General features: G+C 32.3%; 2 protein-coding genes across 5 annotated transcripts; one reads left to right on the forward strand and one right to left on the reverse strand.

The window, feature by feature from the left end:
* Positions 1–874: 874 nt before the first annotated feature.
* Positions 875–9020, reverse strand: LOC126717538 (phosphoribosylglycinamide formyltransferase, chloroplastic-like). The gene is made up of 6 exons (XM_050419309.1): positions 8583–9020; positions 6021–6784; positions 3807–3918; positions 2391–2567; positions 2155–2281; positions 875–1309 (listed from the first exon to the last, which is right to left on the reverse strand). Exons 2-6 carry the CDS (start codon positions 6382–6384, stop codon positions 1196–1198), a joined length of 894 nt encoding a protein of 297 aa, XP_050275266.1. The 5' UTR covers positions 6385–6784; positions 8583–9020; the 3' UTR covers positions 875–1195.
* Positions 9021–18845: 9825 nt separating this feature from the next.
* On the forward strand, positions 18846–25778 carry LOC126717539 (uncharacterized). 4 transcript variants are annotated; one of them, XM_050419310.1, is made up of 9 exons: positions 18846–19011; positions 19734–20254; positions 20883–21277; positions 22846–23095; positions 24098–24263; positions 24347–24449; positions 24610–24738; positions 24998–25213; positions 25299–25778. In XM_050419310.1, exons 2-9 carry the CDS (start codon positions 20023–20025, stop codon positions 25575–25577), a joined length of 1770 nt encoding a protein of 589 aa, XP_050275267.1. In that variant the 5' UTR covers positions 18846–19011; positions 19734–20022; the 3' UTR covers positions 25578–25778. The 4 variants fall into 4 exon arrangements, with proteins under 4 accessions (XP_050275267.1, XP_050275269.1, XP_050275270.1 ...); XM_050419312.1 differs by lacking the exon at positions 18846–19011 and adding an exon at positions 19107–19232; XM_050419313.1 differs by lacking the exon at positions 18846–19011 and adding an exon at positions 19115–19219.
* The last annotated feature ends 383 nt before the right edge of the window (positions 25779–26161 follow it).

Below are 26161 nucleotides of genomic sequence, written 5' to 3' on the forward strand. Positions count from 1 at the left end.
CATCTTTTTCCTCAAATTCAATGACAATTGTGCTACAATTTTTTTTTTTTTCAATCCAACCCAAACTCGTTAAGTTAATAAATTTTCAACTTATCCCAACTCATCACATCTTTAAAATCCCACGTGATTGAGTTAGGTTAGTGGGTTTTGCTTTCGTGTATCATGTCTTATTAAAAAATTGGACTTTTATTAATTATTTGATTGCTTTAAAAAAAAAAAAAAAAAAAAAAAAAAAAAAAAAAAAAAAAAACCACCGTATTACAATTCCAATATATTGTAAATTCCTAAATTTATAAAATACCAAAATAAATCCAACTAATAATTTGAGTAAGGCTGATAAATTAATTATATATAATGAATTGGGTTGAGTTAGATGAGTTGAAAAAACTACCAACAAGAACCCAACCCAACACCAACTAAAATATAAATCCAATTCAACCCAACCCATCAACCCACACAAACCAACTCAAGAAGTTAGAGCTAATTGCTAAAAACAAATACAGATTTTTGTGTAAGACAGTATCATAGGTATGGTTTTTACCATTAAAAAAAAATTAAAAAAAAAAAATTGCCTCAGGAACCAATTAAATGGAGAGTTGGGATATGAATGACAATAATACAAATATATCTTTCTTTTCTTTTTTTTACAGGTCCTCTATCTTTCTTTCTTTTTCTTTTCTTTTTTTCCCCAGGTTCTCTAAGCCATGAGGCTCTTGGCTTCCATTATACATCCAATTTAAAACCAAATTCACGGGGGAAACCATTCTGTTCATGACAATTTTTTGGGCAAACTTATGCAAGGAGTCCAAGGACATGAGATTGTGAACACCCTAATAATTTCATAATCATCTTCAAAGAGGAGAAACAGAAAATCTTTAATGATTAAGTTTCGAATTTAAACTCAGATGCCTGTAATAAAAGCCGCCTGTTACACTCATACAAAATCAGCCTAACTGCATGACAAAAATCAAGTGCAAGGCGATTCAGCCTTACACAATGGAACAGAAACTATGCTAGTTAAAAATGGCTTCTACACTCTTGTTCTCTCTTTTCTTTTTCCTTCATTTCCCCCCATAATTAGCTGGGTAGGAGTGCTGCCTAGTTTTGGGTGGGTAGAAGACTTGGGCAAAACTCAAAAGTCATATTTTGGAGACCTGAGCCATACCAAAAACAGAAATTGCTGATGTTGGTTCTGCTACCTGTACTCACTGGGGTTTTCCTTGCTCTGGATGAGAGGAACACCATCTTCCCTCCAAATTATCCGCTCTTCACACAGTGCTGTTGTCACCTCAACATAAAGCCGATGCTCCTAAAAGAAAATATATTCAGCAAAAGGATGTCACAAGGATTTTTGTTTTCCTCTTTCATTTTTGATAAGTAACTGCTAGAACAAGAATTCTATAGTTTAATCATTCAACAGCTGTACTTCTCCACCTTTCAAAGATAGAGGCCTAGCAGTTAAGGTTCTGTGGGTTTGGAGGTTATTGTATCATATGGTACCAAAATAGACAAATTTAGAGGTTATTCAGTAAGTATATTCCTACTGGACCTTTGTGGTCCTGTTGCCCTACATTAACGTTGTTAACATATCACTAAATGTATGGCATGGTGATTCATTTGTAAATGTAGTAGGGAACATATGATTAAATGTAAGAGTTATTTTTCAGCTGGTCTGAGAAATATGGGAGGGTTAGTGGCTCCTGTGTCTTATGTGGTGCATTTGGCAAGAACGAAATGCAAGATGTTTTGAAGGCCAATAATTCAGCATAGTGAAGTTGAAGTTTTTGTACTGAAGACCCTATATAAATGGACAACTTATTCCATAAATGGACGACTTATTTCTTATCTTTCTTGATCAAGGGATTCCTCGAGTTTATGGATTCCCTATGTACTAGGTAATTATTTTTGTTTTTCTTGGCTTGTTTTCTTTTCTTTAGCTCCCTTTTCAGGTATACCTCCTGTGTACTTGATTTGAGTTTAATAAAAATAATAATAAAAAGTTGTTAACACATGACTCCCACAGTTCCCTTCTCAACTTTATTGCAAAGAATACCTATCTAGTGGTTCAACCATTCAAAAGAATGAAACAGACCCCCGTCCCCCAAAAAGAAAAAACCAGTGAAGAGGGAAAAGAGTGATATAAAATATCATTACCTCCTGAAGAACTCTTGCTGCCAGCTCCTCTGCAGTGTCCTTGGCAAGCACAGGGACAACACTTTGAGCAAGGATTCGCCCTGTGTCATAGTGCTCATCCACAAAATGAATAGTAGGACCTGAGAATCTAATCAAGCACAAAGAAACAAAACATAAAATTAGGATTCTTTTCACATATACTATGGTAAAAAAAAAAAAAAGGTTCAGATACATAGACATCAAATGCTGCAAGATACCTTGCTCCAGAAGCAATGACCGCCTTATGGACCTTCATACCATAATAGCCTTTGCCTCCAAAAGCTGGAAGGAGTGATGGATGGATGTTTAGTATGGATCTTGGATAAGCTCGGATCAACTCTACCGGTATAAGCTTTAGATATCCCGCTAGAAGTACAAAGTCAACCTCAAATTTCCTGATTGGGATAAAATATGAAATGTTAATAAATATTTGTACTATTTGAAATCATCAATGTTTCCTCTTCTTTTTTTTTTTTTTTTTTTCCTTTTTGGAAAAGATATTGTGTCACCTTTCAAAAAATTATGAATTAATAAAGTAACTGCAGAAAGAGCTTTTCAGAGACACTGCATATCATTCAAAAGTTCTTCCCAGGTTAAGAATACTGAAACTCTACATTACTACTCCATTGATATATTTCCATGGCCTCTGAAATGCAAACAAATGACTTAACAAAAGCAGGCATCATCCAGATGCAGGTAATGAAGAAGAAGGTAATTCACAACCAACTTGTACAGATTGTTTTTACATGACAAGATTTCTTATACTTTTTTCTTTTCAGTATTTTTGTACTTCCAAAACACCAATCAAGAATCAAACAGATGCATTCTAAATTATTTGGGCAACACTAAATATCAACTAGAATCTGCATATAATGTGAGAGGATTAGATTAAGTGCTTTGGAGTAATTACATTATTCTAATACCAGGCAGAATTTACAAATCTTCTAGGATGAGTCTACATGAGATCTGCATGCCCCAAGAAAGCATAATTTCATTTAGACTGTTAGTGTGAATTATTAATGAGCTTGAGACAACAGACATCAAACAAACCAAAGATAATCAAAAAAAGTAACTTAGACATCTAATGAAAAGTCAACTGTAACAAACAAAAAATATAACTGGCAGAAAATGAGAAAACCAGTAGTATGTAAGCATGCACAAACAACTGCGCCTAGAGTACGCAATTTAGACAGAGAAGATCAAGGTATGTGGCAACAACACAGAAAATGATGCCCAGATGAACAACTAGGAATTGAGAGCTCAACATACCTAGGGTGCATCTCAATTTTCAATGATTGGCATCAAGGGATGTTATCATTAGTGATTGGTCCAATACACTTCTTTCACACAATGAAAATCGCTTAAGATGGTATTTTCCTCTATTGAATAGTTTTTCCACTAATACTAATATTTTGTGATTTCCAAATAATGCCAAAGGTGTTATGACAACAATTAAACCAAGTTGGATATATGCATCAGAAACTCCTAGCTAAGCAAAATTGAAAAACATTCTTACTAGTGGATCTACTAAAAAATAGTTCAACATTCAAAAATTCCAAGATAAAAAATAATAATAATAAAAAGAGAGAATTGCAGATAAATGTGCCTCTTTTTTTTGGGAAGAAAAGCCTAACCTAAGCTCAGCTACAAGGTCATTTGGAGCTAATCCATCAGGTTCATCTTTTGTTTTGGGGAACAAAACAACTGGGATGCCATTGTCTCTTGCATACACTGAACCTCCACAGCCTGCCACTCAGGAAAAGAACACATATCAATGGATATGAAAAAGACGGCCAAAATTGGAAATTAACACCTTTTGCCAAACAATATAATTAGTAGACACTATTTTCAAACTATATTTTTTACTAACATCTCAAGTTTAAAAGACTCGATTTAGGGCTGTAAATGAGTTTCAAAGACTCGATTTCCATGATCTGATCACGTCTGATGTGGCATTTTTTCCACATGGTGACCACCTGGAAATCAAGTCTCTAAGACTCAATTTATAAGCCCATCCTTTAACCCAGCATATTCAGCCTCCTTACACTACAAACCATTCACCCCACCCCACCCCACCCCTACCCACCCCACCCCACCTTCTCATCAGACCAAAAACCAAAGAACCCACAGCCGCCCGATCCAGCCAAACCACACCACCACCGCACCACCATGTTAGACCCACACCGCGCGACCCAGGCGTCAACCCGGCGAGGTGAGGTGAGCTCTCTCTCCTATCTAATCTAGGTCTTTCTCTTCGATCTAATTTGGGTCTCCTCGGATTCTTTCTCTCTCTGATCTGATTTGGGTTTTCAAGTTCAGTTTTTAGTCAAAATAGAAAAACCCAGAAAAATTGTTTCATTGTTGAATAAAGAGCGAATATGTTTTATTGTGCTGGGATTGTTGTGTTTGTGGGATTTCTTAAATTTTTTTTTTGGTATTTTTGGGAATGGCTTGTACATGAGAGACTTGAGACTTAAAATTTTTTTGGTTTATAAATCGAGTCTTAGAGACTTGATTTCTAGGTGCACGCCACATGGAAAAAATGCCACATCAGACGTGATCAGACCATGGAAACCAAGTTTTTGAGACTCAAGATGTTAGTAAAAAATATACTTTTGAGACCGTGCCTACTTACTATATAGTTGGGAAAATGGGCTTAATTCCCAATTTTGGCCTGAAAAAGACACAAGCAAATTTTTGTGCATGATAGTTTTCCAATGCCTGAGCTATTTTCTGTTCTCATCAAACATAATAAGCACGATAAATTAGCAGGCAATGCACATCTTCCCTTTACAAGCATAAGTTATAATGGTCCAAAATCCCTAGCCAGTGGCAATCAATTTGATGGAAGTACATCTAAAAGAACTTGCCCAAGTACCTATAGAGGCAATTAAACATCAACCATTCATAGCAAATCTCAGATTTCAATGCCAGAGATGCTTGCTTTCAAAAAGAAAAATAAAATCAAACAGAATTCACTCCTTGAGGAGCCAACAGAATCATGTACAAGACAGAAAACTTTCTGAAAAAGCCACAAGCAACTGTTGCATTATAATTACCCAATGCCTAAGCTACTTTATGCTCTCATCAAACATAACAAGCACCATAAATTACCAGGCAATGCACATCTTCCCTCTAAAAGCATAAGTTTTAATGGTATAAAATCCATAACCAGCGCCAATCAAGTTGATGGAAGCATATTTAAAAGAACTTGCCCAAATACCTATTGAGGGAATTATACAACAACCATGGGTAGAAAGTCTCAGATTATAATGACATAGCTGCTTGCTTTCCCAAAAAAAAAAACAAAACAGAATTCACTCCTTGAGTAGCCAATAGATCCATGTTAAATGATTCAAAACTTTCTCATTTGGTTTAAAAGTATGTATGACAATCTAATCCACAAGGCTCAATTGCACCTGTGACATTTGATACTATCTGACAATGATACCACATTGAAAATTATAACAAGGTAGCACAAGAAATCATCTGCTAACCAAAAGCCTACCCCATGTCTACCATAATCAAAAAGGGGCTAAAACAAAACTAACAAGCAGACCATGTTCAAGAGAGAGTGAGTAAAATAAAGAATCTCAACTTAAAGACATTTTAAACTTAGATATATGCATAATGCATGAATAGCATACAAATATATATGATACTATGAGATTTCATTCTGATACTTTAGGATTTCAATTAAATGCATAAATCACAGAGATAAAGATAAGTGGTCAACTAATCATGAACAAGTTATTATTAACTCCTAAAACAAAACATAATTTATCAATTAAATTGCAGACACAACAATTAAATAAATAAAAAAAGGTACATAAAGATAGAGAGAAAACCTCGTTTATTTGTGACCAAAACAACGATATCTCCATGAACTGATCCTCCAAGAGAAGCTTCATGAATGGACTTGAAGTTCGACCCTCCACCTGAGACGAAAACTGCAAGCTTTTTCCTTCTGACCCCATTTTCCAAATCGTTCCCATGAGAAGTACCATCCTTTACTTCTTCTACACCATTCTGCTTATTATACCACACCCTTTGTAGAGCTGAATGTTGGATTTTAAAGGATACCCATTTGCGGGATTGTGAAAAATATGCTGAAGAAGGAGTTGGTGCCTGAAAGAATGATTTTTTGGTGTTTGAAATTGATGGGGTTGTTGGGTTTGAGCAAAACCCAGAAACCAAGCTTTGAGCTTTCATTGAAAATACAAGAGAACCAGAGCTTAAAATGGATTTAACTAATTGAAAATAAAGAAACTCGAGAAACAGAATTGCATGTAAAGTGAATTGAAGAGACTTAAAAGGCAAACTTTGGAACAAAAGCGGCAAAAGACAGTGAGATGCAAAGTAAAGTTGTGGTTTTTATTGGACCGGGCACATTGGTTTTTATTGGACTGGGCTCGCATTTGCTTAAGATAGAAAGAGTGTCCTAACTCCTAAGGATCAATAACTACTCTGATCCCAACCAAAATACATATGAAATACATATGAGTCATGTTCTTTATATTTAAAATTACATGAACAATTTCTCCAAAAAAAAAAAATTCATGAACGAATCCAACTCTACGGTAGGTTGAGTAGGCTTGGCTTCTATGTCATCCTGCAATGTTGAAAAACAAATTAAAATTAGTACGCTAACCATAGAATTTTTATTTTTTATTTTGGCTACAATCATTAACGTCAATAATTTGAACTTACTGGTCACATATCTACCACAGGTCCACAATAGTAAAGAACATTATTTTTTTAATTATATGAATCATTGATAAATTCATTACCATAGAAAAAAGAACATAAGTTGTCAACAATTCATTATCATAGTAAAAAGAAAACAAGTTCTACAACTCGTTGCAATTTGGCACCACATAAACAACACCAAACAATTTTTCTCTTTCAGTTTAATTTAATTTACTCTTTCAGTTCTGCAACTTAAAGTTTTATTAAAAGAAAAATAAAATCACTAAATTTTGAAAGATGATTTTGAACCAAGAACCCAAAATATTTTGGGCATGCACTAACAAACATATAAAAATATGTAATTTATTACCTAAAATTTGGGCTGAACTTATAAAGTATGATTAGTAACAATTCAAGACAGCAAAAAAGTTCCTCACAAGTTCATTTGTCAAGAGCCATAGTTTATATGTATAAAATGAACTACAACAGGCCAAATATATTGTCCTACCAGAATAATACATTGCTGCATAGTGTATGGTAAATCCAAATTTAGGAAATAACACGTACTTAAGAAAACTTAGGACAAAAGAGAAAATTGTCATAAGGATTTTTAGAATACCTCATGACCAAGCAACAAAATTTCTAGTTAATGTCGAAGAAAAAAAAAACTCCTAAAATTGCTAAAGAGGTACTAGTAAGGCGGTAACAAAAGACTCAAAGGCGACAACAACAACAAAGAAGCAAGGCAATAACAAAAATCAAAGCAAAGGGGAAAAAACAACGAGAAGATTAATACACATTACTTTACCCTTTATAGATCCAGATTTTTAGATTTGTACTCACCTACTGCATTTTTTTTACACTATTATAAGCACACTCATGAAACACAAATTTCACTCACACTCAACAACTTGTGCACCATGACATGTTTTTACACAATAAAGCACATAAATAGAAACCCATTTTGAAATCAACCTAAATCTAAAAACGCCCATCCAACCACCATTCATTGGTTTCAAATCCAAATAAAAGCAATAACCACACAAGCTCACCATCAAAAAAAAATTTAATCACAACATATTCAACCATACCCAAAGCACAGTATTGAGCTGTGATGGTTTTCAGTTGAGTTGTGGAAGTACTACAAGTTATTAAAAACAAAAAATGTAACCAAAGTGACTACAAATTAATCCCAAAAGACTAATTTAAAGAACCAATTTCATTATAGAAATTATAAATAACAAACTTCATGGCTATTGATATGCATCTGTTTCAGTTTCTAGGGATGCCATGACAATTGAAAATCAGAAAAAGTAAATTTTGTATAATTACGAAATTTGATCACTTGTGCTACTCATTTAATTTCTTCTATATCTAAGGAGTTACACTCAATATGGATCATTCAACACAATAATAAGCATGCCATTTTAACAACACGTCTACAAGAAGACTTTAAATTCCTAATGATGAAGCCAATTGAATACAAATTACAAGGATTTAGGCATTTCTAAACAATTGAAAAAAATGCAGGCAGTATAAGACTTGATTTCAATTCCTAAGATAGAAACCAAAAACATTAAAAATAAAAAGAAAATAGAATTAAACTCAGCTGCAATAAATCAATCAACAAAATTGTGACACCGTTATTTACTCAGCAACCAAACAGAGTTTATTAAAAAAAAAATTAATGAAAAAAAATGAGAGGTAAAAGGGAAAACTACCTGTCGGTGGTCTCTGAAACAAGCCCAAGTCAGCCTCACTATGGCTCATCACAACCACCACTCACCACCACCTCCGATGGTGGCTTCTTCTAACCAAAATCTCTTTCTCTGTCTCTCAATCTCACGTCACTCTCTAGATCAAACCCAAAAGTATCAACTTTTTTGAGAGAGTGAGCGTTAGGGGAGAGAGAAAGAGAAACCCAGTTGAAGTGGGAAAGAAAGAGAGAAGAGAGAGAGTTTTACTGAAATTCTGATTTGGTAGCTGAAACGAAAAAGAGTAAGCGGGAGAAATTGAAAGCACACGGATTGCTAAGCCGGATCTCTTACGTGTCAAAATAATGAGTTTTGGATCAAATATACGGCTGAGATTTGTGCTATTGCACCCGGTGCAATACCTAGGGTATTGCACGGGATCTCAATCTCATTTGCTTATATATCAATTGTTTTCAAGTTGAGTTATTTGGGCAAGGAGCTGTTTATGTGTGTAGATGGACAGGGTTTTTTGTTTTATGAGTGAATTGTGAATGGGTGATGTGAAAATTTTGTCAATTGAACATTTTGCGTGACGTCTTGAACATGTCGTGTATAGATATTGGGCTTGAAGCCCAATTTTTTTAATTATAAAAAAAAAAAAAAAAAAAAAAAAGCAGTTTTATGTGTGAATTGTGAACAGGGTTTTTAAAAAAGAAGTTTGTATAGATGGACTGGGTTTTTTTTTTTTTTTTTGTGTGAACTATGACCAGGTTGATGTGTGAGAATTTTTTCAATTGAACATTTTGCGTGAAGTCTTGAACATGTTGTGTATCGATAGTGGGCTTGAAGCCCAATTTTTTTAATTAAAAAAAAAGTTTTTTTTTTTTTTTTAATGTTCAAACCGATTAAACCGACCACAAAAACTGCACCGCTATAGATTGAAAAACCAACCATGGTCAATGTGCATCGATTTCAATTATTAAAAAACCGATCTCTATCAGTTCAGTAATAAATTTGAGAAAAAATCGAGTCGACCGAACCGCACACACCCCTAGGCTAAGAATATAACCATTTTCATAACTTGAGACATCTTGTATTTCTAATTTTTTGAAAGAGTTGTGTTTATTACACAAATTATATTACACAACTTTATACAATGCATTTCAGTTGTTTTTCGTGCGTGTATAAAACTTTGTAAAACAGTCTATGTAATAATTATTTCCCTTTTGGAAAGCTAACTAGGATAAGATCCTCTTTCATTGAAATTTTCAATTCTCTTCAATTTTTATTTAAATGAAAGACATGTGGCATACAAAAAGCATGGTACTTGTTTTACATCTAGTTAAAAATTGAAGGAAATTAGAGGATTGAATTGGAGTGATCCTTTTTCCAAACTAACAACTATATGTAATATTGGTTCGTTTTTATGTATTAAACAAAATAAAAAGCAACTAGATGAGAATGTGATCTAGTGGTAGGAAATCCTTATGACCCATCACACCTATGAGTTCAGGAGTTGCGGCATATCAGTTCGAGTGGTGGCAAACACCATTAGTGCACAAATGATCTCATGTCATAATGCAATTAGGGGGTTTTAACTTTTAAGTTATGCAGGGACAATGTTTACACGATTGGAACTTTGATGGTTGGAGCATTTGCAACTTCATATTTGAAGAAGTCTCACCACAACAGCATCCAACATGGGATTGGAGATGTAGAGAAGTCTGAAAATCAACATGGGATTAAAGATGTGAATGAGGAGGATAGAGAGCATGAGGGTCCATACACCATCAAGGCCACTGCCGGAGAAGATGATGAGGGTGCATCCTTGAGGTTGATTGTCACTATTTAGTGTGTGACACCAAATTCATTGAACAAATCCTTGAGACAAACCCATATGAGATTGTTGTTCCTCACACAGAAACCAAATCTATTTGCACAGATATGGAATTAACTGTTTTTTTTTATTTTGAAATAAATAAAAATAATTATTTTATTTTATAAAATATTATAAAATTAATTCTGGTGAAACTTTTAGAGAATAAATTTTGCATTGTTGCTATTAAAAAAAAATTGGTGATAATAAAAAGCATTGCATTATACAATTATACCCCACATCAGAAAGTCGCGCCAATTATTCCAACTAATCGTGCTTCTCAATTATACCTCAATTGATTTTTAAACATATTCTAGTAGTCTACCAAAAGAAGCTTTTTACTCACTGCACTTTTTTCTCTTTCCTTACTCTAGAGACAAGGAAAGTTCATTGAAGCTTAAAAACAAAACAAAACAAAACCAAAAAAAAAAAAAGGATATTGGGAAAGACAGTTGTAATGATAATGATGTGATAATACAAGTAGTGATATAATAGGCCTTCTCGGACCTACAAGTGCTAAGCAAGTAAAGAATAGCTCCTTATTGGCATGGGCCACAATTTTCTTTCTCTATTTTGTTTAAATTTTTTTGTTCTTTTTTTCTTTTTGGTAAGTATAAAGAGAAAAAGATAAAGCTTTCAGGAGAGGAAACATTGAACAGAAATTATCTAGGTACTATAACTGATCAATATTGCGTTGAGAGGCTGGTCAGCTTGTTGCGGACACCAAATAAATAAATCTTTCTCAAAAAAATAAATAAATTTTGGTCAACTTGTTGCAGAGACCAAAATAAATAAATAAATTTTGGTCAGCTTGTTGTGGAGACCAAATAAGTAAATATATTGTTGAATTATATTTTTCCTTTGTTTTTAATGTGTATGTAAATTTTCGTATTAATCGAATTTTATTTATTATCCGATTTATAAACTTTATAAAGTTATGTTTTGGGTATAAAATTTAAAAAAAGAAAAGAAAAAAAAAGATGTGATATGAACATGGTTATTCTCTAATTTATTTTTCCTCTATTAGCTTTGCTCAAAATCAAATTTGGTTTTGGAAATGGTCGGACCCAAAAAAATAAAAGATTTTGGAAACAAATTATCTATTTATATTTCTATCAAGATCAAGAGAAACCCCACATCTTGAGAGAGAGAGAGAGAGAGCCAACACTTTTTTTTGGGTGTTGTGATAAGCTGTTTTGGTGATTCTTATCCTTTCTATAGTCAAGATTACATTATCATCTTTTCTGGTTTGTTTAGCTATTTTTATTACTAAAACACTAATGAAAAAAGCTTTCTTGAAAAGTTGCTTGGCAGTTTGGTGATTTTTTTTTGGGGTAGAAAAAGGAAATTTATTTATCAATATTAAAAAGCACTAGTACATCATCTTAGTCCTTATGGCACTCTCGTGGAGTTCTTATATCAAAATGTCTAATACGTGGTTACTGTACACAAAGGGAGGACATCATATTCTTCAATGTTGCATTGTTACTCTCTTAGTCTCTTCCCCTCTTTTCGAACCCATTCATCACTCCAATCACTTCATGATATTCGTGATGTAGAAAGATGGTCCATTCTCCAGCGAACAAGGTCCTGCAATAACATATCAAAATTGCAATTTCTAGTTCCATCACAAAGCATGTTGTTATCCAATTAATAACAAGTTCACGATTAATATTTAGATTTATATATTTAAGCCTAATTCCCAAGCCAAATGAAAGCCATGTCTTACCGCCCATATTTCCACAATGTTATTAGTGGAAGTGCCAATGTGTATTGAGTATCCTATATCCAACATCCTTAAAGTGTCTTGTAACACACCCATGGTTTTAACAACTCAATCTATTGTTTTGTTCTTGGTGTTGGATCATTTCATGACATTTAGTGTCCATTTATAAATAATTTATTAACTTTTTTTTGTTGAAAGTACTATAAATAAAATGTAATGACTAAATAAAATAAGTAAGGAACTCACGTGATGTGAGATTCGCAAATAGTAGGAAAAAAGAAGAAGTAATAAGTTAGCCTATAATCAATACCCAAACACACACTTAACTATAATCCAAAATTAAAATTCTTAATGTTATTATTTTATATAAAATTGGCTTAACTTCTGTTACACGAGCTCAAATCACTAATGCTCGCTTATAAATTTAGGCTCGACTATGTCTATGTTATATCAATCACTCATTTTTATTATTTTTATTCAATGTGAAACTTTACTCACTTATATATATCCAACATATTCTAAGACTAATATCATGATTTTTCTAAGTTTTGTGAGCTAGTCATAATGTTTTCGATTCTCTTATAGGCTCATCAAGTGCTATGTCATATTAGTAGGTTCTAATTAGCTCAATTAGTAAAGTTTCTGATGGTTGAATAAGAGATCTGAAGTTCAATTTTCACCTACATCAAAAACTGATCAGTATTTTGGTCTAATGATAAAAGAATTATCATCAAAAGTGAACGTTATAGGTTAAAATTCTCTCCCTTTCTCCAAAAAAAAAAAAAAGTGTTATGTCGGCCCGTTTGGTTATAGAGTTCAAAAATTATTGTTTAAAAAGATGTGAAAATTGTAGTTTAAAAAGTGTTATTGAAATATATGTTTTTAGTGTTTATAAAACAAAAAAAATGTGTTTGGTATCATGGTTTAAATAACATGTTTCAGTGTTCAAAAACATAAAATATGTGTTTGGTATGTGTGTGTTAGATGGTAAAAAAAAGCTGAATAAAGTATAAAATAAATATTTTTTAAATCAGCAAAGTACAAAAAAAATATAAAATATTGTTTAAATGCTGCCGGTACTGTTCAGTGTGGGTGAAAAAGCTGACCGGTACTGTTCAACTTAATTACAAAAATGCTACTCAGCAATGGTTTTTGTTGTTCAAAATCAGTCCCAAGCTGATTTCAAAAACTATTGTTTGAAACATATGTTTTGAGCAATATTTTTTAAACAATACTTTTTGAAATCAATGACCAAACATATTTTTTTTGTTTTTGAACAATATTGTTTAGTGTTTAAACACTAAACAATATGTTTTGAAATCAATGACCAAACACCCTCTAGAGGGCGCATTGCTAGCCTTCTTCACTATTCCTGCAGGACGAGAGCAATGAAATCCGAGTAGACCAACCATATTTAGACACATGGCAAAACTAAAGACACCCAAGGGAAATGGGGTTGGGAATTTAACATAACTTATCTCTATTTTTTTAGCAGAATAACTTAGGGATATTCTCTCAAAAAAAAAAAAAAAAAAAAAAAAAAAAACTTAGGAATAAATGTAGTGAAGCAATAATCGGTGTATATTTTTTTTTTGAAACTGCAATAATCAGTGTATATCGATGTATGTGCACTCATATTAATTGTATATTTATCATATTTTTTGCTTCCCATATCCGAACTGACGGCCGACTCCACCTCCTACAAAGCCGAGAGTATAGGAGAAATGCTGGAGAATGAGTCGACCACCCGATCTATGCCTCGAATTTTGTGCTTTTACATTTGATTCTCATTGGTCAGCTCTCTTATTATGGGTCCTGACTCCTGATTTATAGATACAAAAGGTCTTCATCACAACTTTTTTTTTTTTTTTTTTTTGCTAAACGCCTTCATCACAACTTTTAACAAAGCTAATTTCCTTTCCTTTATTATTTTATTAGCCAAAAAAAAAAAAAAAAAAAGAGAGAAAAGAAATTTTCCCATGATGCTTCCCTCCTTGCCAGTTAAAGCCTTAAAGATAAGAAAGCCTTCTGGGCAAACTTACAAGAAAGTACATCCAATTATTCATTTCTTGTGACCAACTAGTGCATTGTCATTGCACTCACCATCACCATCAAGATCGACATCCACTCGCTCTATAACAAAAAGTTATGTTAGGATCGCGGACCGAATTGGCAACAACTTTGTATCATAATTCGTCACGTGATGAGTTGTAATTAACAAAAATGTGATAATGAGTTATGTGAGGACAAATTTTTACCAATTATAATTCGTTACATAGTAAGTTATGGCACAAAATTATGTCAATTTGGTGGTCTCAACATTACTCCTATAACAAAACTAGGGTATCCTACATCTTCTTAATTAGTACATGTCAACAAGGTTGTCAAAATCGGGATCTTACATAGGATCGTGGGAGATTAGTGAGATTGTGAATCGTAGAATCAGATCGTAAATCGTAAGATCTTATATTATTTGAGAAAAACAAAAAATACACCTTGGTATGTTAAATAATGACATAAATTATACATTCATTGATATAATTACTATATATCACTATATTCATTTGTAAGCATCATTTAAAGAGGCTAAAAATCTCAAAACGTAACATTCTATTGGAATATTTTATTTTATTTTATTTTGGTCCAAATGACACTCTCCCTACATTAGAGTGGAAAAACATAGTCTATGGGGATTTTATTTTTCATTTACGTTCAATTGAGCCTTCTGTCAAGTTAAAGAAGATTACAAAAAACAAATGTCGTTTGGGATCGTTAAAATCGTACAATCCTACTGATCCTGAACAATCGCAAAGATTCTTGAAAGATTCAGATCGTTTTTGACAAGTGGGATTTTAAAATCGTAGGATTGTAGGATCCGGATCGAGATTTTGACAACCATGCCTATCAACATTTACATCAATTTTCTTTTTTCTCAAGGGGCTTCTATCATCCAACCAATCAATAAATGAATCAAGTTATTTATAAATAGTTTATACTTAATTTTATTATTAGTTTATTTATATTTGTTTGTTTATAAATAAATTAATAATTTTTAATTTTTGTTTTGTTTAGTAGCAAATGAGTCAAGTTCAAATAAAAAAGATATTCATGAATAGGATTATGAATAGTAGGGCTCAAGACAAAATAAGTTGAGTCTATACTAATTTATGGACTCGGTAATAAGTTTGATGAGCCATACAATTAAATTCATGTCTTATTAAGTCTTTAATTAATTGGAAGTTGAGATTACTCATCCAAACTAAAATAGGGTTGATATGAATTTGATAATATACTTGTTTTGTATCTCAAACTCAAAAACTTGATATCGATCTTGAGCTCGGTTTGACTAATGAATAAAATTGAGTTCAAGCTCAAGCCAAACTTGAACACTCACTACTCAATAATGGTGAGAAATTGCAAGAAAAGTATTTTGCCGAACCATAATTTTCTTTTCTTTTAGAGTAATAGTAGAATACTAAAAACTTTTATTACTTTTATATGCTTATATTATAAAATGATATGACCCTACATAATTCCTATGTAATATTTAATGTTAACTAATTGGACTGTCATGTGTCCTCCTCTGGTTTAGTTAAGATAACTTTTGATGTACATGTGACAAGCTCTTCGGCTACTTTAGCTTCTGTTTATGTTAATGATCAAAAGCTAGAGTTGCATTTTGTTTGGACTAAATCTTTGGAATATTCAACGGATCCTTTGAGGTCTGAAGTAAAAAAAGGGTTTTATTTATTTATTTATTTATTTTATGACTGTTATTTTTATTTTTATTTTTTATTTTTTGAGGAGCTTATGACTATTATTCTAATAGGGGTTGCTTGAAATATTATTAATTTGAACCTCTTACTTGTTCTATTGTGGTGCCCAACTGGTCTACATCTACAGTTACTATTATAGTAGATATTTTATTTTTGTTGCATTCTTTTTTTCTTCTTGCTTTCTGAAAGGTCACACTCACACGTATACGTTAGGAGATTAGGTAATTTCCTTGCTCATGCGATAGCCAGTTGGGCTGTTTTTTCTAATCTATATAAGAAAAAAGATTCTCATCTCCAACATCTTGCATTATGTTTTGACCTCTTCAATTGGAGATAGTGTCTCTCTCTAGTTGTTGAGTTTTTTTTTTTTTGGTTATTCAGGGGAAAAAAAAAAGTTTACCAAATTCACATAAAAAATTCTCTATACTTATATGTGGTTACATGTGTTGCATTCCTTAAATTATAGTAGGATTTAAAATTTAGCTTTCCGAATTGTTTTTGTTATAAATTTTTAGCAAAACTTATTCATCAGTTTTTACTTACTAGAGATATATATATGATGAATAAACCAAAATAAATAAATATTTTTTTTATTCGAGGGTAAAATTTTAATTAAAACTCAAGTTGATATTTCATCGTCGAATTATAATATAGCTACTATGATAAGTTACTAATTGTTTTATAAGGTCAAAAATATTAGGAAATGATGAATTTAACCATAATTTGAATACTCTCCTCACGTATGAGCTTAAACTCCCCTTAAATAAGTGAGACTCAATATATGAAATTTTTAACAATTTAAATGAGAGGTATAGTAGAGATAGTGATCAAACTCAAGATCTCCTATTATGATACCATAATAATTTAATAATTATCTCAAAATCTTAAACTACTAAAAAATAGTAAATTTTATATAAATTTTCTTATATAAATCTTTAAAATTAATGTGTAAACTTTTAAATACAACAAAAAAAATAATTTAAAATTTTATTTATTACATTATTAATGTCTCACCCATAGCATTTATTATTATATCATATTGATTTTTTTTTTTTATAATAAAATTGGTAGAAGGTTTTTTTTATTTTTTATTCTTCTTCTCACTTTTTTTTCTTTATCCAATGAGATAAAATAAGGTGAAATTATATTTTGTCATCCTAAACTTTACTCATGATTACACTTTGCATCTTAACTTTTTGAATACATGTTTTGCACCTTAAACTATAACTCTTGTTACACTTTGCATACTAACGTCAAAATTGCTGTTAACTTGGATGGAAAAGTATAACATCACATGAAAAGATCCAATTGTCTCTCTTCTTAATCCTTTAAAAACAAATGAGAAATTACACTTTACTACCTTAATTTATACTTTTTATTATACTTTGCACTATAAATTTTAAATTTTCATCCAAATTAACAGCAAACTTGATACCATGGTGCAAAGTGTAACAAATATCATAATTTATGGTACATAGTATAATATGAATATAATTTAAAGTGCAAAATGTAATATGATGTATAATTAGAATGATAAAATGTATTAAATAAAGTGCAAAAGTGTGGTTCAAATGCGTTAGGTGTTATGATATTCATTTATTAATTAAATCTAAGATACAATTAAAGTCAGCTTTTGATTTGATTGATCAATGCATCTATATAGCAACACTTAAAAAAATGTACGAAGTTTGATATTAAATAAAACAATAAATCTTAAAAAAAGAAACAATAAGTCTAGATATACCGAAAATTTCATAGCTGTCTTAAACAATAATGGTGATAAAAAAAAAAATAAATAAATCTTTTCTTATCTATTTATTTATCCTTCCCACGTTTTCCCACCTTTCCTAATTTATATTTTTTATCCTTATTTATTCTCCCTTCCAATCCCAAAAGGACTTTACTACCATAACGAGTGTGGAATGTCGTAATTTACACGTGTCAACCACTGAAAGCAAGACACTACTGCATGTGGAGGTCTCATTTACACGTGTCATCAGTGAAAGAGAGTGACCATTAACGCACACCAAAAGCAAAATGTTATGTAGAACACATAAATAGTTAATACCCCAACTAATCCCACTTTTATTCTTATCAAATCTATCAACTCATCATTTAAAATCCTCATTTGTTCCGATCAAAATCAAATATTTTGTTTCTTCTTTTTAGCTTTTTGAAAAATGCTATTTTCCCTCTATTTTCTTAATATTTCTATAATAAATTTTAAAAATAAAATGTTACTTGCTATTAGTAATCTATCAATTAATTTAAAATTCACAACAAATTTTAACCGATAAAATCTTACTTGATGTTGCTAATTTATCAATTAATTTAAAATCATCGTTTGTGTCTGTCAAAATCAAACATTTTGTATATATGTGTGAAGCTTCATTTTAGAGACATGAACCCGATCCTTACTCCCTACACTCTACAAACACTTATACTTGTAGAGTGACCATCTCAACAAAGATATGCGATGGTTTTTTAGTTTTTTTGAAAAATGTTATCTTTACAATATTTTCATAATATTTTTACAATATTTTTAAGTGATAAGATGTTAATTGCTATTACTAATAGGGAAAAAAATAATTTCAGAACTAAATTCAAATATAAACCCAAAATAACTTACCATTTAAAATTTGTTGCGTAAACGGTGTGAAAATATTATAAAAGCAACCCTTCTCTTGTTTTTTAATTTTTTTTTTGGCTGTCGGCACGTGACTAACCTCAACTCAAATATGAGATTAATCAACATAAGAGTTTGGAATGGACAGCGGTTAATTATTACTTTCTAATAGTAGTGATAGGTGGGGTCCAGTAACTAAAAATAAAGAACACTGGGGTCCAATGGTAAAGCACTATATTCTAACTGCACCAAGTGACTCCATTTCTCTATTTTAGTGTGTAGTTGTGCACAGCAACTTGTATTGTATAATCATCTTACCTAATTCTACTCTTGACACAACACAAGTAGAGACTGCACCACATGCACAAATATCTAAAACCCAAACCCCAATTGAATGATGTTACATACTGTAAATCTTCAGAGGTTGATGTGTCTGCTTGTTTCTTGAGAAAGTGAGTATGGTCACCTTCCCAATGTCCTCTCTCTCTCTCTCTCTTTATAACAGTGATTGTACTGTGTTTCTTATTGGTTTTGTTTGGTTGTAATTCTTTTTTTTTACACTGTTACTATTAAATTATATTAAAGCAAAACCAACCTTACTGTTTTTAGTGCTTTTGGGTGATTGCTTTTGTGGATTCTTATCTTCTCTTAGACTGCATGGTTGTCCTCTTTAGTAAGTTTCTTCATGCAATCCTTAATGTTTGATAATAAGTCCATCTGTTGTTGGCTCCACTTTCTCTCCATGATTTTCAGAGTAGAGAAAAAAAAAAAAGGAAAAAAAGAGTGCATGTGTTGCTTATTTGTCCTTTTCCCCTTTAAAAGTTATTGCAAGCCCAATTTTATGTTTGACATGGTTGTACTTATGCTTATTTCAATTCATTCAAGAACAAATTTTTTTGCATAATTGTTTATAAAATTGTAATGGGTCTGTGTATGTATGTAGACTTTTTTATTTTCTTCTCATTCTGCAGAGTTTTCTGTAAATTATTTTTCTTGAAAGTTAATTGACTTGTTTAAATTTTTTATTATTATTTTTTTGTCCCCTGTAAATTTAAATTTGTTGCTTTTTTCCCCCTTAATGCTGGTTTCTCTCTTCTTCTTATTTATTTAGTTTTGAAGTAAACATATTCTTGTGAATTGTGATATCTAATTAGGATTATCATTTATTTTGCAGTTGTAAGGAAGATAGAGTTGGACCACAGAGTTTAAGATGAGTTGATGGTTGAGATTGACAATTCTGTGATTTTGGTTGGTTCTTGGAGTATTTGAAGATAAGCCCATTTTCAAGAATTGTTGGTTATGAATGATCTCATAGGCATAAGCAGAAAAAGTTGAGGATGGTTTCATGTGAGTGTAGTTATGAGTTAGTTGGCATTCCATAAAAGTTTAGAAGATCACCAAAGCTGTTTGGGGTACTCTGTTCCCAAATTTAGTATTACTTGGGAAAAAGGTTAGAGGAAAGTATGGAGATATCAAGCCAGAAGTCTCTTGAGAAAGTTCTTTCACAAAAGGCTTTGCAGATGGGGAGTTCATTTCCATGCCAAATTTGTGTGGTGGGTTTTCTCTGTGGAGTCTGCCTCACCTCTTTGTTCCTGGCTGCTCTCACTTCATTTGGTTCCTTTGAGTTTGGTGGGTTTTCATTATCAACCATGTCCCCGGGTGCCTCACCAAGGAATTCAGGTTCAGAAATTTTCAGTAAGTGAAATTTTCTTGGTTTCTTTGATAATTCTTGTTCTTGTTCTTGTTCTTATTTATTTATTTATTTATTTATTTTGGGCTGATCTTTTAATAACAAATTTTCAGGAGCAATAAAGATTTAGGAAATTATTATTTGGCTGAATTTATTTTGATAATTAATTTCAATTCTCGCTGTTTGCAAAAAGTTTAGTCAGAAGTTGGCAATTAGGAAAGTCGGTATTCAGGTGGAAGTTCATGAATGAGAATGATTAAAGGGTGTATTAGACGCAAGCTAAAGGTAGAATTAGCTTGTTAAATACATTTGGTTTTCACTTCCATAATTGACTTTGACTGAAGTTGCTAGATCATAGTCTAGACTCTAGTTTAATAAAGTCCACCCACTAACTTTCCTTTATATACTTCCAATAGAAGCCAGTAGTACCTACTTTTTGATGTAGTATTTAATAATTTAATCTAAATCATACTTTTGGTTTCTAGATAAGTAATAATGAAGAAGCAAACTATATGGAACTAATTTAATGAGTTTGGTCATTAATTTGCTTTGAAGAATGCTCATTCTTGATTACTAATAATTTACACTAATGTCATACTTACAACTTTTCATTTTTCATTTTTGGGGTTAAAGATATTGTTACGAGTACAGATTGCAATTTTAAACCAAAGGAAACAGAGAGACTAGAGGTGGATTCACGAAGTGTTAAAGAAAGGACAGATGATGAGAGAGTCTCCCTGTTGTATTCAGCTTGGAGTGCCAAGCTGACTAAATCAGTAGATGAAGAAAGTGAATACTTGAAGCAGCTGAGACTAAGCAGATCCAATGTGCCAAATGCCCCTCATTTGGAAAACTGCAAGTTGAGAACACAAGTAAATGAGCGGCTCGATAGGCGTCCTGGGAATGAGAGTTTTCCTCCTTGGACTGGGTGGAAGGGAGTGTTAGACATGAACCCAGCAGCTACAACTAATGAGCAGATGACATACTTTAGGCATCAGGTTATATCTGAAGGTGCTTACCCTCCTTGGGTATGTTTCTATGAACTATGATACACAATTTCATAGCAAAGTTTTAACTTTGAATATTACTTTAGAAATCTTCTACATAACTTTGAATATTACTTTAGAAATCTTCTACATTAGTACATTTAAGCATGCATTTGTAATATATGATTTTTTCTAATATGTGTGAACTTATGAATTTTTGAATGTTGTATATGTATTTGATTTATTTTTGTAATCAAGCAATTCATGACAAGAAAAGCACCAGAAATTTAAACAATCAATTCTTATTTTTAACAATAACCCTGTTTTTACTGAGCAAAAATGCTAAATTTAAATAATAATCCTTTTCTTTCTATTAAAAAAAAAAAAAACTAAAATCTAGGTTAAACTACAATTTTAGTTCCTAAACTATGCATCAGAGTTCATTTTCATAACTAGATTGTTAATTGTGTCAATTTAGTCTTTAAAGTTCTGAAAATAGTTAAATGTTATCCTTGTCCTCAATTCTCTTAGAAATAGAGTAATTTCTACAAAATTTCTTAATAAATAGAGTAATTTGACTTGTAGTTAACTTTAATCCTCACCAATACGAGACAAAAGACTTTGAAGTCATCATTTGTACCATTTTAACAATTGATGGAAAATGGTGGAAAGGGTAATGTGAAGTCGTTTTGATAATTTGGGAGTTGGAATATTAAATTGATGCAATCGATAGTTGAAGAATGAAATTGAACTTACGGATAGTTTAGGGACCAAAATACTTGTTTGACTTCAATTTTATATCATAGTCAAGCACATTTTTATCGACTAAACAAGTAATAATATTGATTGAAGTAATATTTGTACTTACATTGAATCTCACATGTAAGCATAAAGAGGTATAATATTCAATATAAATTTTCTACAAGGCTCATTATTAGATACGCATGGCCTGCATAATTTAGATTACAACAAAAGTCCCATGCCAAAATGGATAGTGATTAGGTAATATCTATGAAATTGACCCTGTAGATTAATGTTCATAATCCATGCACCTTTTTCACAACTAATACACAGTTCTACGTCATTTATCACATGGATATAAAAAATGTGCATTTTGTTTTTTCTGATTTAATAAAACATGCAAAATCATGTGTCTTTTGTTTCTTAGTAGTTGAAGATGTAGGCGATCCGTTTGGTTCCATTTTAGTTTCTTCCTCACAATAGACAGAATCAATTAAACTTTAATTGGGTTCTTGATCACACACACAAGTTCCAATAAAATCATTGTAATCATAAAGCACATGATGTTGTTAAAGTATACATATATATTATTTACCGAATGTTGTGGAAACACTATTAGTTAAATCATTTTATTAATCTGAAATGAGTTCACATCAAAATCTTTTCCCCTAGGTAAATATTCTCAATGCCGATTTTCGACTAATACATTCATTTCAGGGCTTTGCAAAATGAAAATTAATCACCCATTGATCATCTCTTAGTTCCAGACTTCTCATATAACCATGGAATAAACATGTCTGATCAGTCAGTTTATGGCCCATAAGCAAAAAGGCAATGATGACCTTTTAATTTATGACTTAAATTTGCAGATTACAGGGTCAGATGAAGAAAACTATCCCTACACTAGAAAGGTGCAACGGGACATATGGCTGCATCAGCATCCATTGAACTGCAGGGATCCAAATGTAAAATTTCTTGTAGCTGACTGGGAGAGATTACCCGGATTTGGTATTGGAGCACAGCTTGCTGGAATGTGTGGTCTTCTTGCTATTGCAATTAATGAGAAAAGGGTCCTTGTTACCAACTACTATAATCGGGCTGACCATGATGGATGTAAAGGTATAAACAGTAGTGATTCATATAATTAATCATATACCTTTCTAGGCAACCATCTTTATTAAGAATGATATCCAAGTTGATTTTATGTTTTTTTGTTCATGTTTTGGGTGGATGGTTGAAAATCTTATGGTAATTACTTTCGTCTTAGAAGATCTATGTATAAAAAGTTGAAATCTAATGATAATTGTTTTCCTCTTAGAAGAACTAAGTGTTTATAGCTTTGGATGATTAGATTTACAGTATTAAAATTTTTGGGAAATTTTTAAAATTAGTGTTCAACTAAGGAGATAATAATCATCTAATCATGACAATATCCTGTGATTTATATTATGTCATATATTCTAGTCAGTTTCAGGAAATGCATCAACATGATATTTGCACTGTAGGGTCTTGTCTATGAGGTGGTAGGTTTGGAGGCTTTTTCATTGTTTTTTGAATCTACATTAATAAGTGAAATAGTAAGGAGGTGCAATAGTTCTTATATAAGAAAGGTGATTTCACTTTAGTAAGAAGAAAAGTAGGGAGGTGTGAAGTTCTTGTAAATAAGAGTCATAGTATGCTTTTGTAATTTGTGAAAGTTTGGTAGATAAAGCTTTGTCTAGTTAGTGTGAGGATACAAGTGGATAGTGTAACGTTTAACCCTATTAGAGATATATTAGCCCATTAGCATAGGCCTAAGCCTAATTCTACTTTGTGTGCAAGCCAAGTCTTCTACTTGTACTGGAAGTCTATTAGTCTAGGGTTTAGTCTACTATATATACACATGTTTTGATTCATTGTAACACAGGGTTTGTACTATACTATAATATATTATTGATGTAGCCCTTTAGGGTTTCTTCCGTGGATGTAGGCCGTTAGGCTGAACCACGTAACCCTCGTGTGTTATTGTGTTCTATACTTTATGTTTTCGCTTCCGCATCCATACTAGCATATTCAACATGGTGTATAATGCTAATATTTAACAAACCCTTGATAGTAATACATACCAAGTGTTCTCTGTAGGTTCCTCCCACGCCAGCTGGTCTTGCTATTTCTTTCCAGAAACATCTCAAGAATGCCGAGACCGTGCATTTGATCTTTTGGGGAGTGATGAGGCATGGAAAAGAGGAATCATAACTGCAAAAGAAAATTACAGTTCAAAGGAAATATGGACTGGACGGACTCCTAGGCAAGCTACTGCATATCTAAGCATTTAAATTAACCTGCTCTCAGATCCAAGTTTCATTTCATTAATGTCAATTGTTAGTGCAGGTTATGGGGTGATCCTTGGGCTTATTTGCAACCAACAACAGAAATAAATGGGAGCTTGATTGCTTATCATCGCAAGATGGATCGCAGGTGGTGGAGGTCACAGGTACATCTTAAATTTCTTCTGGAAAGGATTGATATTTTCAGTTTTTATGGTTTGCCAAGATGAACCATGGAATCTCCTATACTCATGGACTTATTATAGTTGTAAAAGGAATTAACATTGTGAAACCTAATGACTATAATTCTGTCAACATTGTTGGCAGGCAGTGCGCTACTTGATGAGATTTCAATCAGAGTACATGTGTGGCTTATTAAATGTTGCCCACCATGCTGCATTTGGAAAGGAAGCTGCAAAATTAGTTCTGAAAAGTCTTGGCAAGGAATGGCCAAAGGTTTGTTGATCTTAAGCCCTTGTGCATTACTTATCGGTTTAGAGAAAAGAAGGGAAGAAATTTAGGCATCATTCTCCAATTTCAAATTGTAGTGGAATTTGAAAGCTCTCTCTCTCTCTCTCTCTCTCTCTCTCTCATCTTATCTTGGTGGTAGAATGAGCTTTTTAACCTTTTTACTGGTGGAGTTCCATCATATAAATATAGAAGTTTAAATCAAATAATTAAGCACTAAAGCCTTATGAGAACCCTCTTGTTGCAGGAGTTTACAAACAAGCCAAATTCTGATATTGAAGATTATGTATGGTCAAGTCATAAACCATGGATCCCTAGGCCACTGCTAAGCATGCATGTAAGAATGGGAGACAAAGCATGCGAAATGAAGGTAGTTGAATTTGAAGAGTACATGCATCTTGCTGACCGCATTAGGAAGCGCTTCCCACACCTCAATGGCATTTGGCTTTCAACTGAAATGCAGGTTTACAATTGTTGCATCTACTTTTCTTTATCTTAACTCGAGTTTATGCTCTAAATCATATATTAACACTCGAACTTCAATCCAGGAAGTTATTGACAAATCCAAAAGCTATTCTAATTGGAACTTTTACTACACAAATGTGACACGGCAAGTGGGAAACATGACAATGGCCAGTTATGAATCGAGCCTTGGTAGGGAGACTAGCACAAATTATCCCCTCGTCAATTTCTTAATGGCAACGGAAGCTGACTTTTTCATTGGAGCTTTAGGTTCCACTTGGTGTTTCCTTATAGATGGAATGAGGAATACTGGGGGAAAAGTAATGGCTGGATACTTAAGTGTGAACAAAGATCGATTCTGGTAGAGATTTAGCTAATCCTGTCCGTTAGATTGGTATGTAAATTTGGGCAATGGTTGAACAGTTTTTGTTCTGTATATGGGCAGTCATTTTTTGGCATGATGATGTGTTTGTATATACTCTTTTTTTTTTGAGAAACAAGTTTGTATATACTCTTGATGTACACGAAGGTTCTAAATAAAATGAGTACATATATATTACATTCAACTGTTATAGTCTTCTGTTATTATTGTTACTATTTTTTGTGCAGTTAATACACTAACAAATTAACCAGGGTCGGCTTCCTCTCTACTTTTTGCAATTGAATTGTCACAGTACAAATTGTTCAAAGAAGCCTCATGAGCTTTCCAACCAAAACTGAATGGTCACCATTATATTATCTAGTCCACCTCAACCATGTGCCATTATTTTTCTGATGAAAATGTCAGGTTTTTATTTCTTGTCATGGAATTAGAATTACATCCCCAAGCCTCTCTCTCCAAATTTTAGAAAATCAATCCCAGAAATGCCATTCCAATAATTTAGATGAGTATATTGTTCCTACCAGTACCAGAAAACGAGTAATTCAGAGCTTTTCGGTTCTTTGGCTG

The sequence above is a fragment of the Quercus robur genome, chromosome 3, assembly GCF_932294415.1.
Source record: "Quercus robur chromosome 3, dhQueRobu3.1, whole genome shotgun sequence".
NCBI lineage: Eukaryota > Viridiplantae > Streptophyta > Magnoliopsida > Fagales > Fagaceae > Quercus > Quercus robur.

Excerpts from the sequence above, each read along its gene's own strand:
- LOC126717538 (XM_050419309.1), bottom strand. The coding sequence starts at position 6,384 with ATGAAAGCTCAAAGCTTGGTTTCTGGGTTTTGCTCAAACCCAACAACC. Across the intron at positions 2,568-3,806 it reads GACCTTGTAGCTGAGCTTAG|GAAATTTGAGGTTGACTTTG; the intron begins GTTAGGCTTTTC and ends TATCCCAATCAG. Across the intron at positions 2,282-2,390 it reads GTCATTGCTTCTGGAGCAAG|ATTCTCAGGTCCTACTATTC; the intron begins GTATCTTGCAGC and ends GTGCTTGATTAG.
- LOC126717539 (XM_050419310.1), top strand. The coding sequence starts at position 20,023 with ATGGAGATATCAAGCCAGAAGTCTCTTGAGAAAGTTCTTTCACAAAAG. Across the intron at positions 21,278-22,845 it reads AAGGTGCTTACCCTCCTTGG|ATTACAGGGTCAGATGAAGA; the intron begins GTATGTTTCTAT and ends TTAAATTTGCAG. Across the intron at positions 23,096-24,097 it reads TGACCATGATGGATGTAAAG|GTTCCTCCCACGCCAGCTGG; the intron begins GTATAAACAGTA and ends TGTTCTCTGTAG.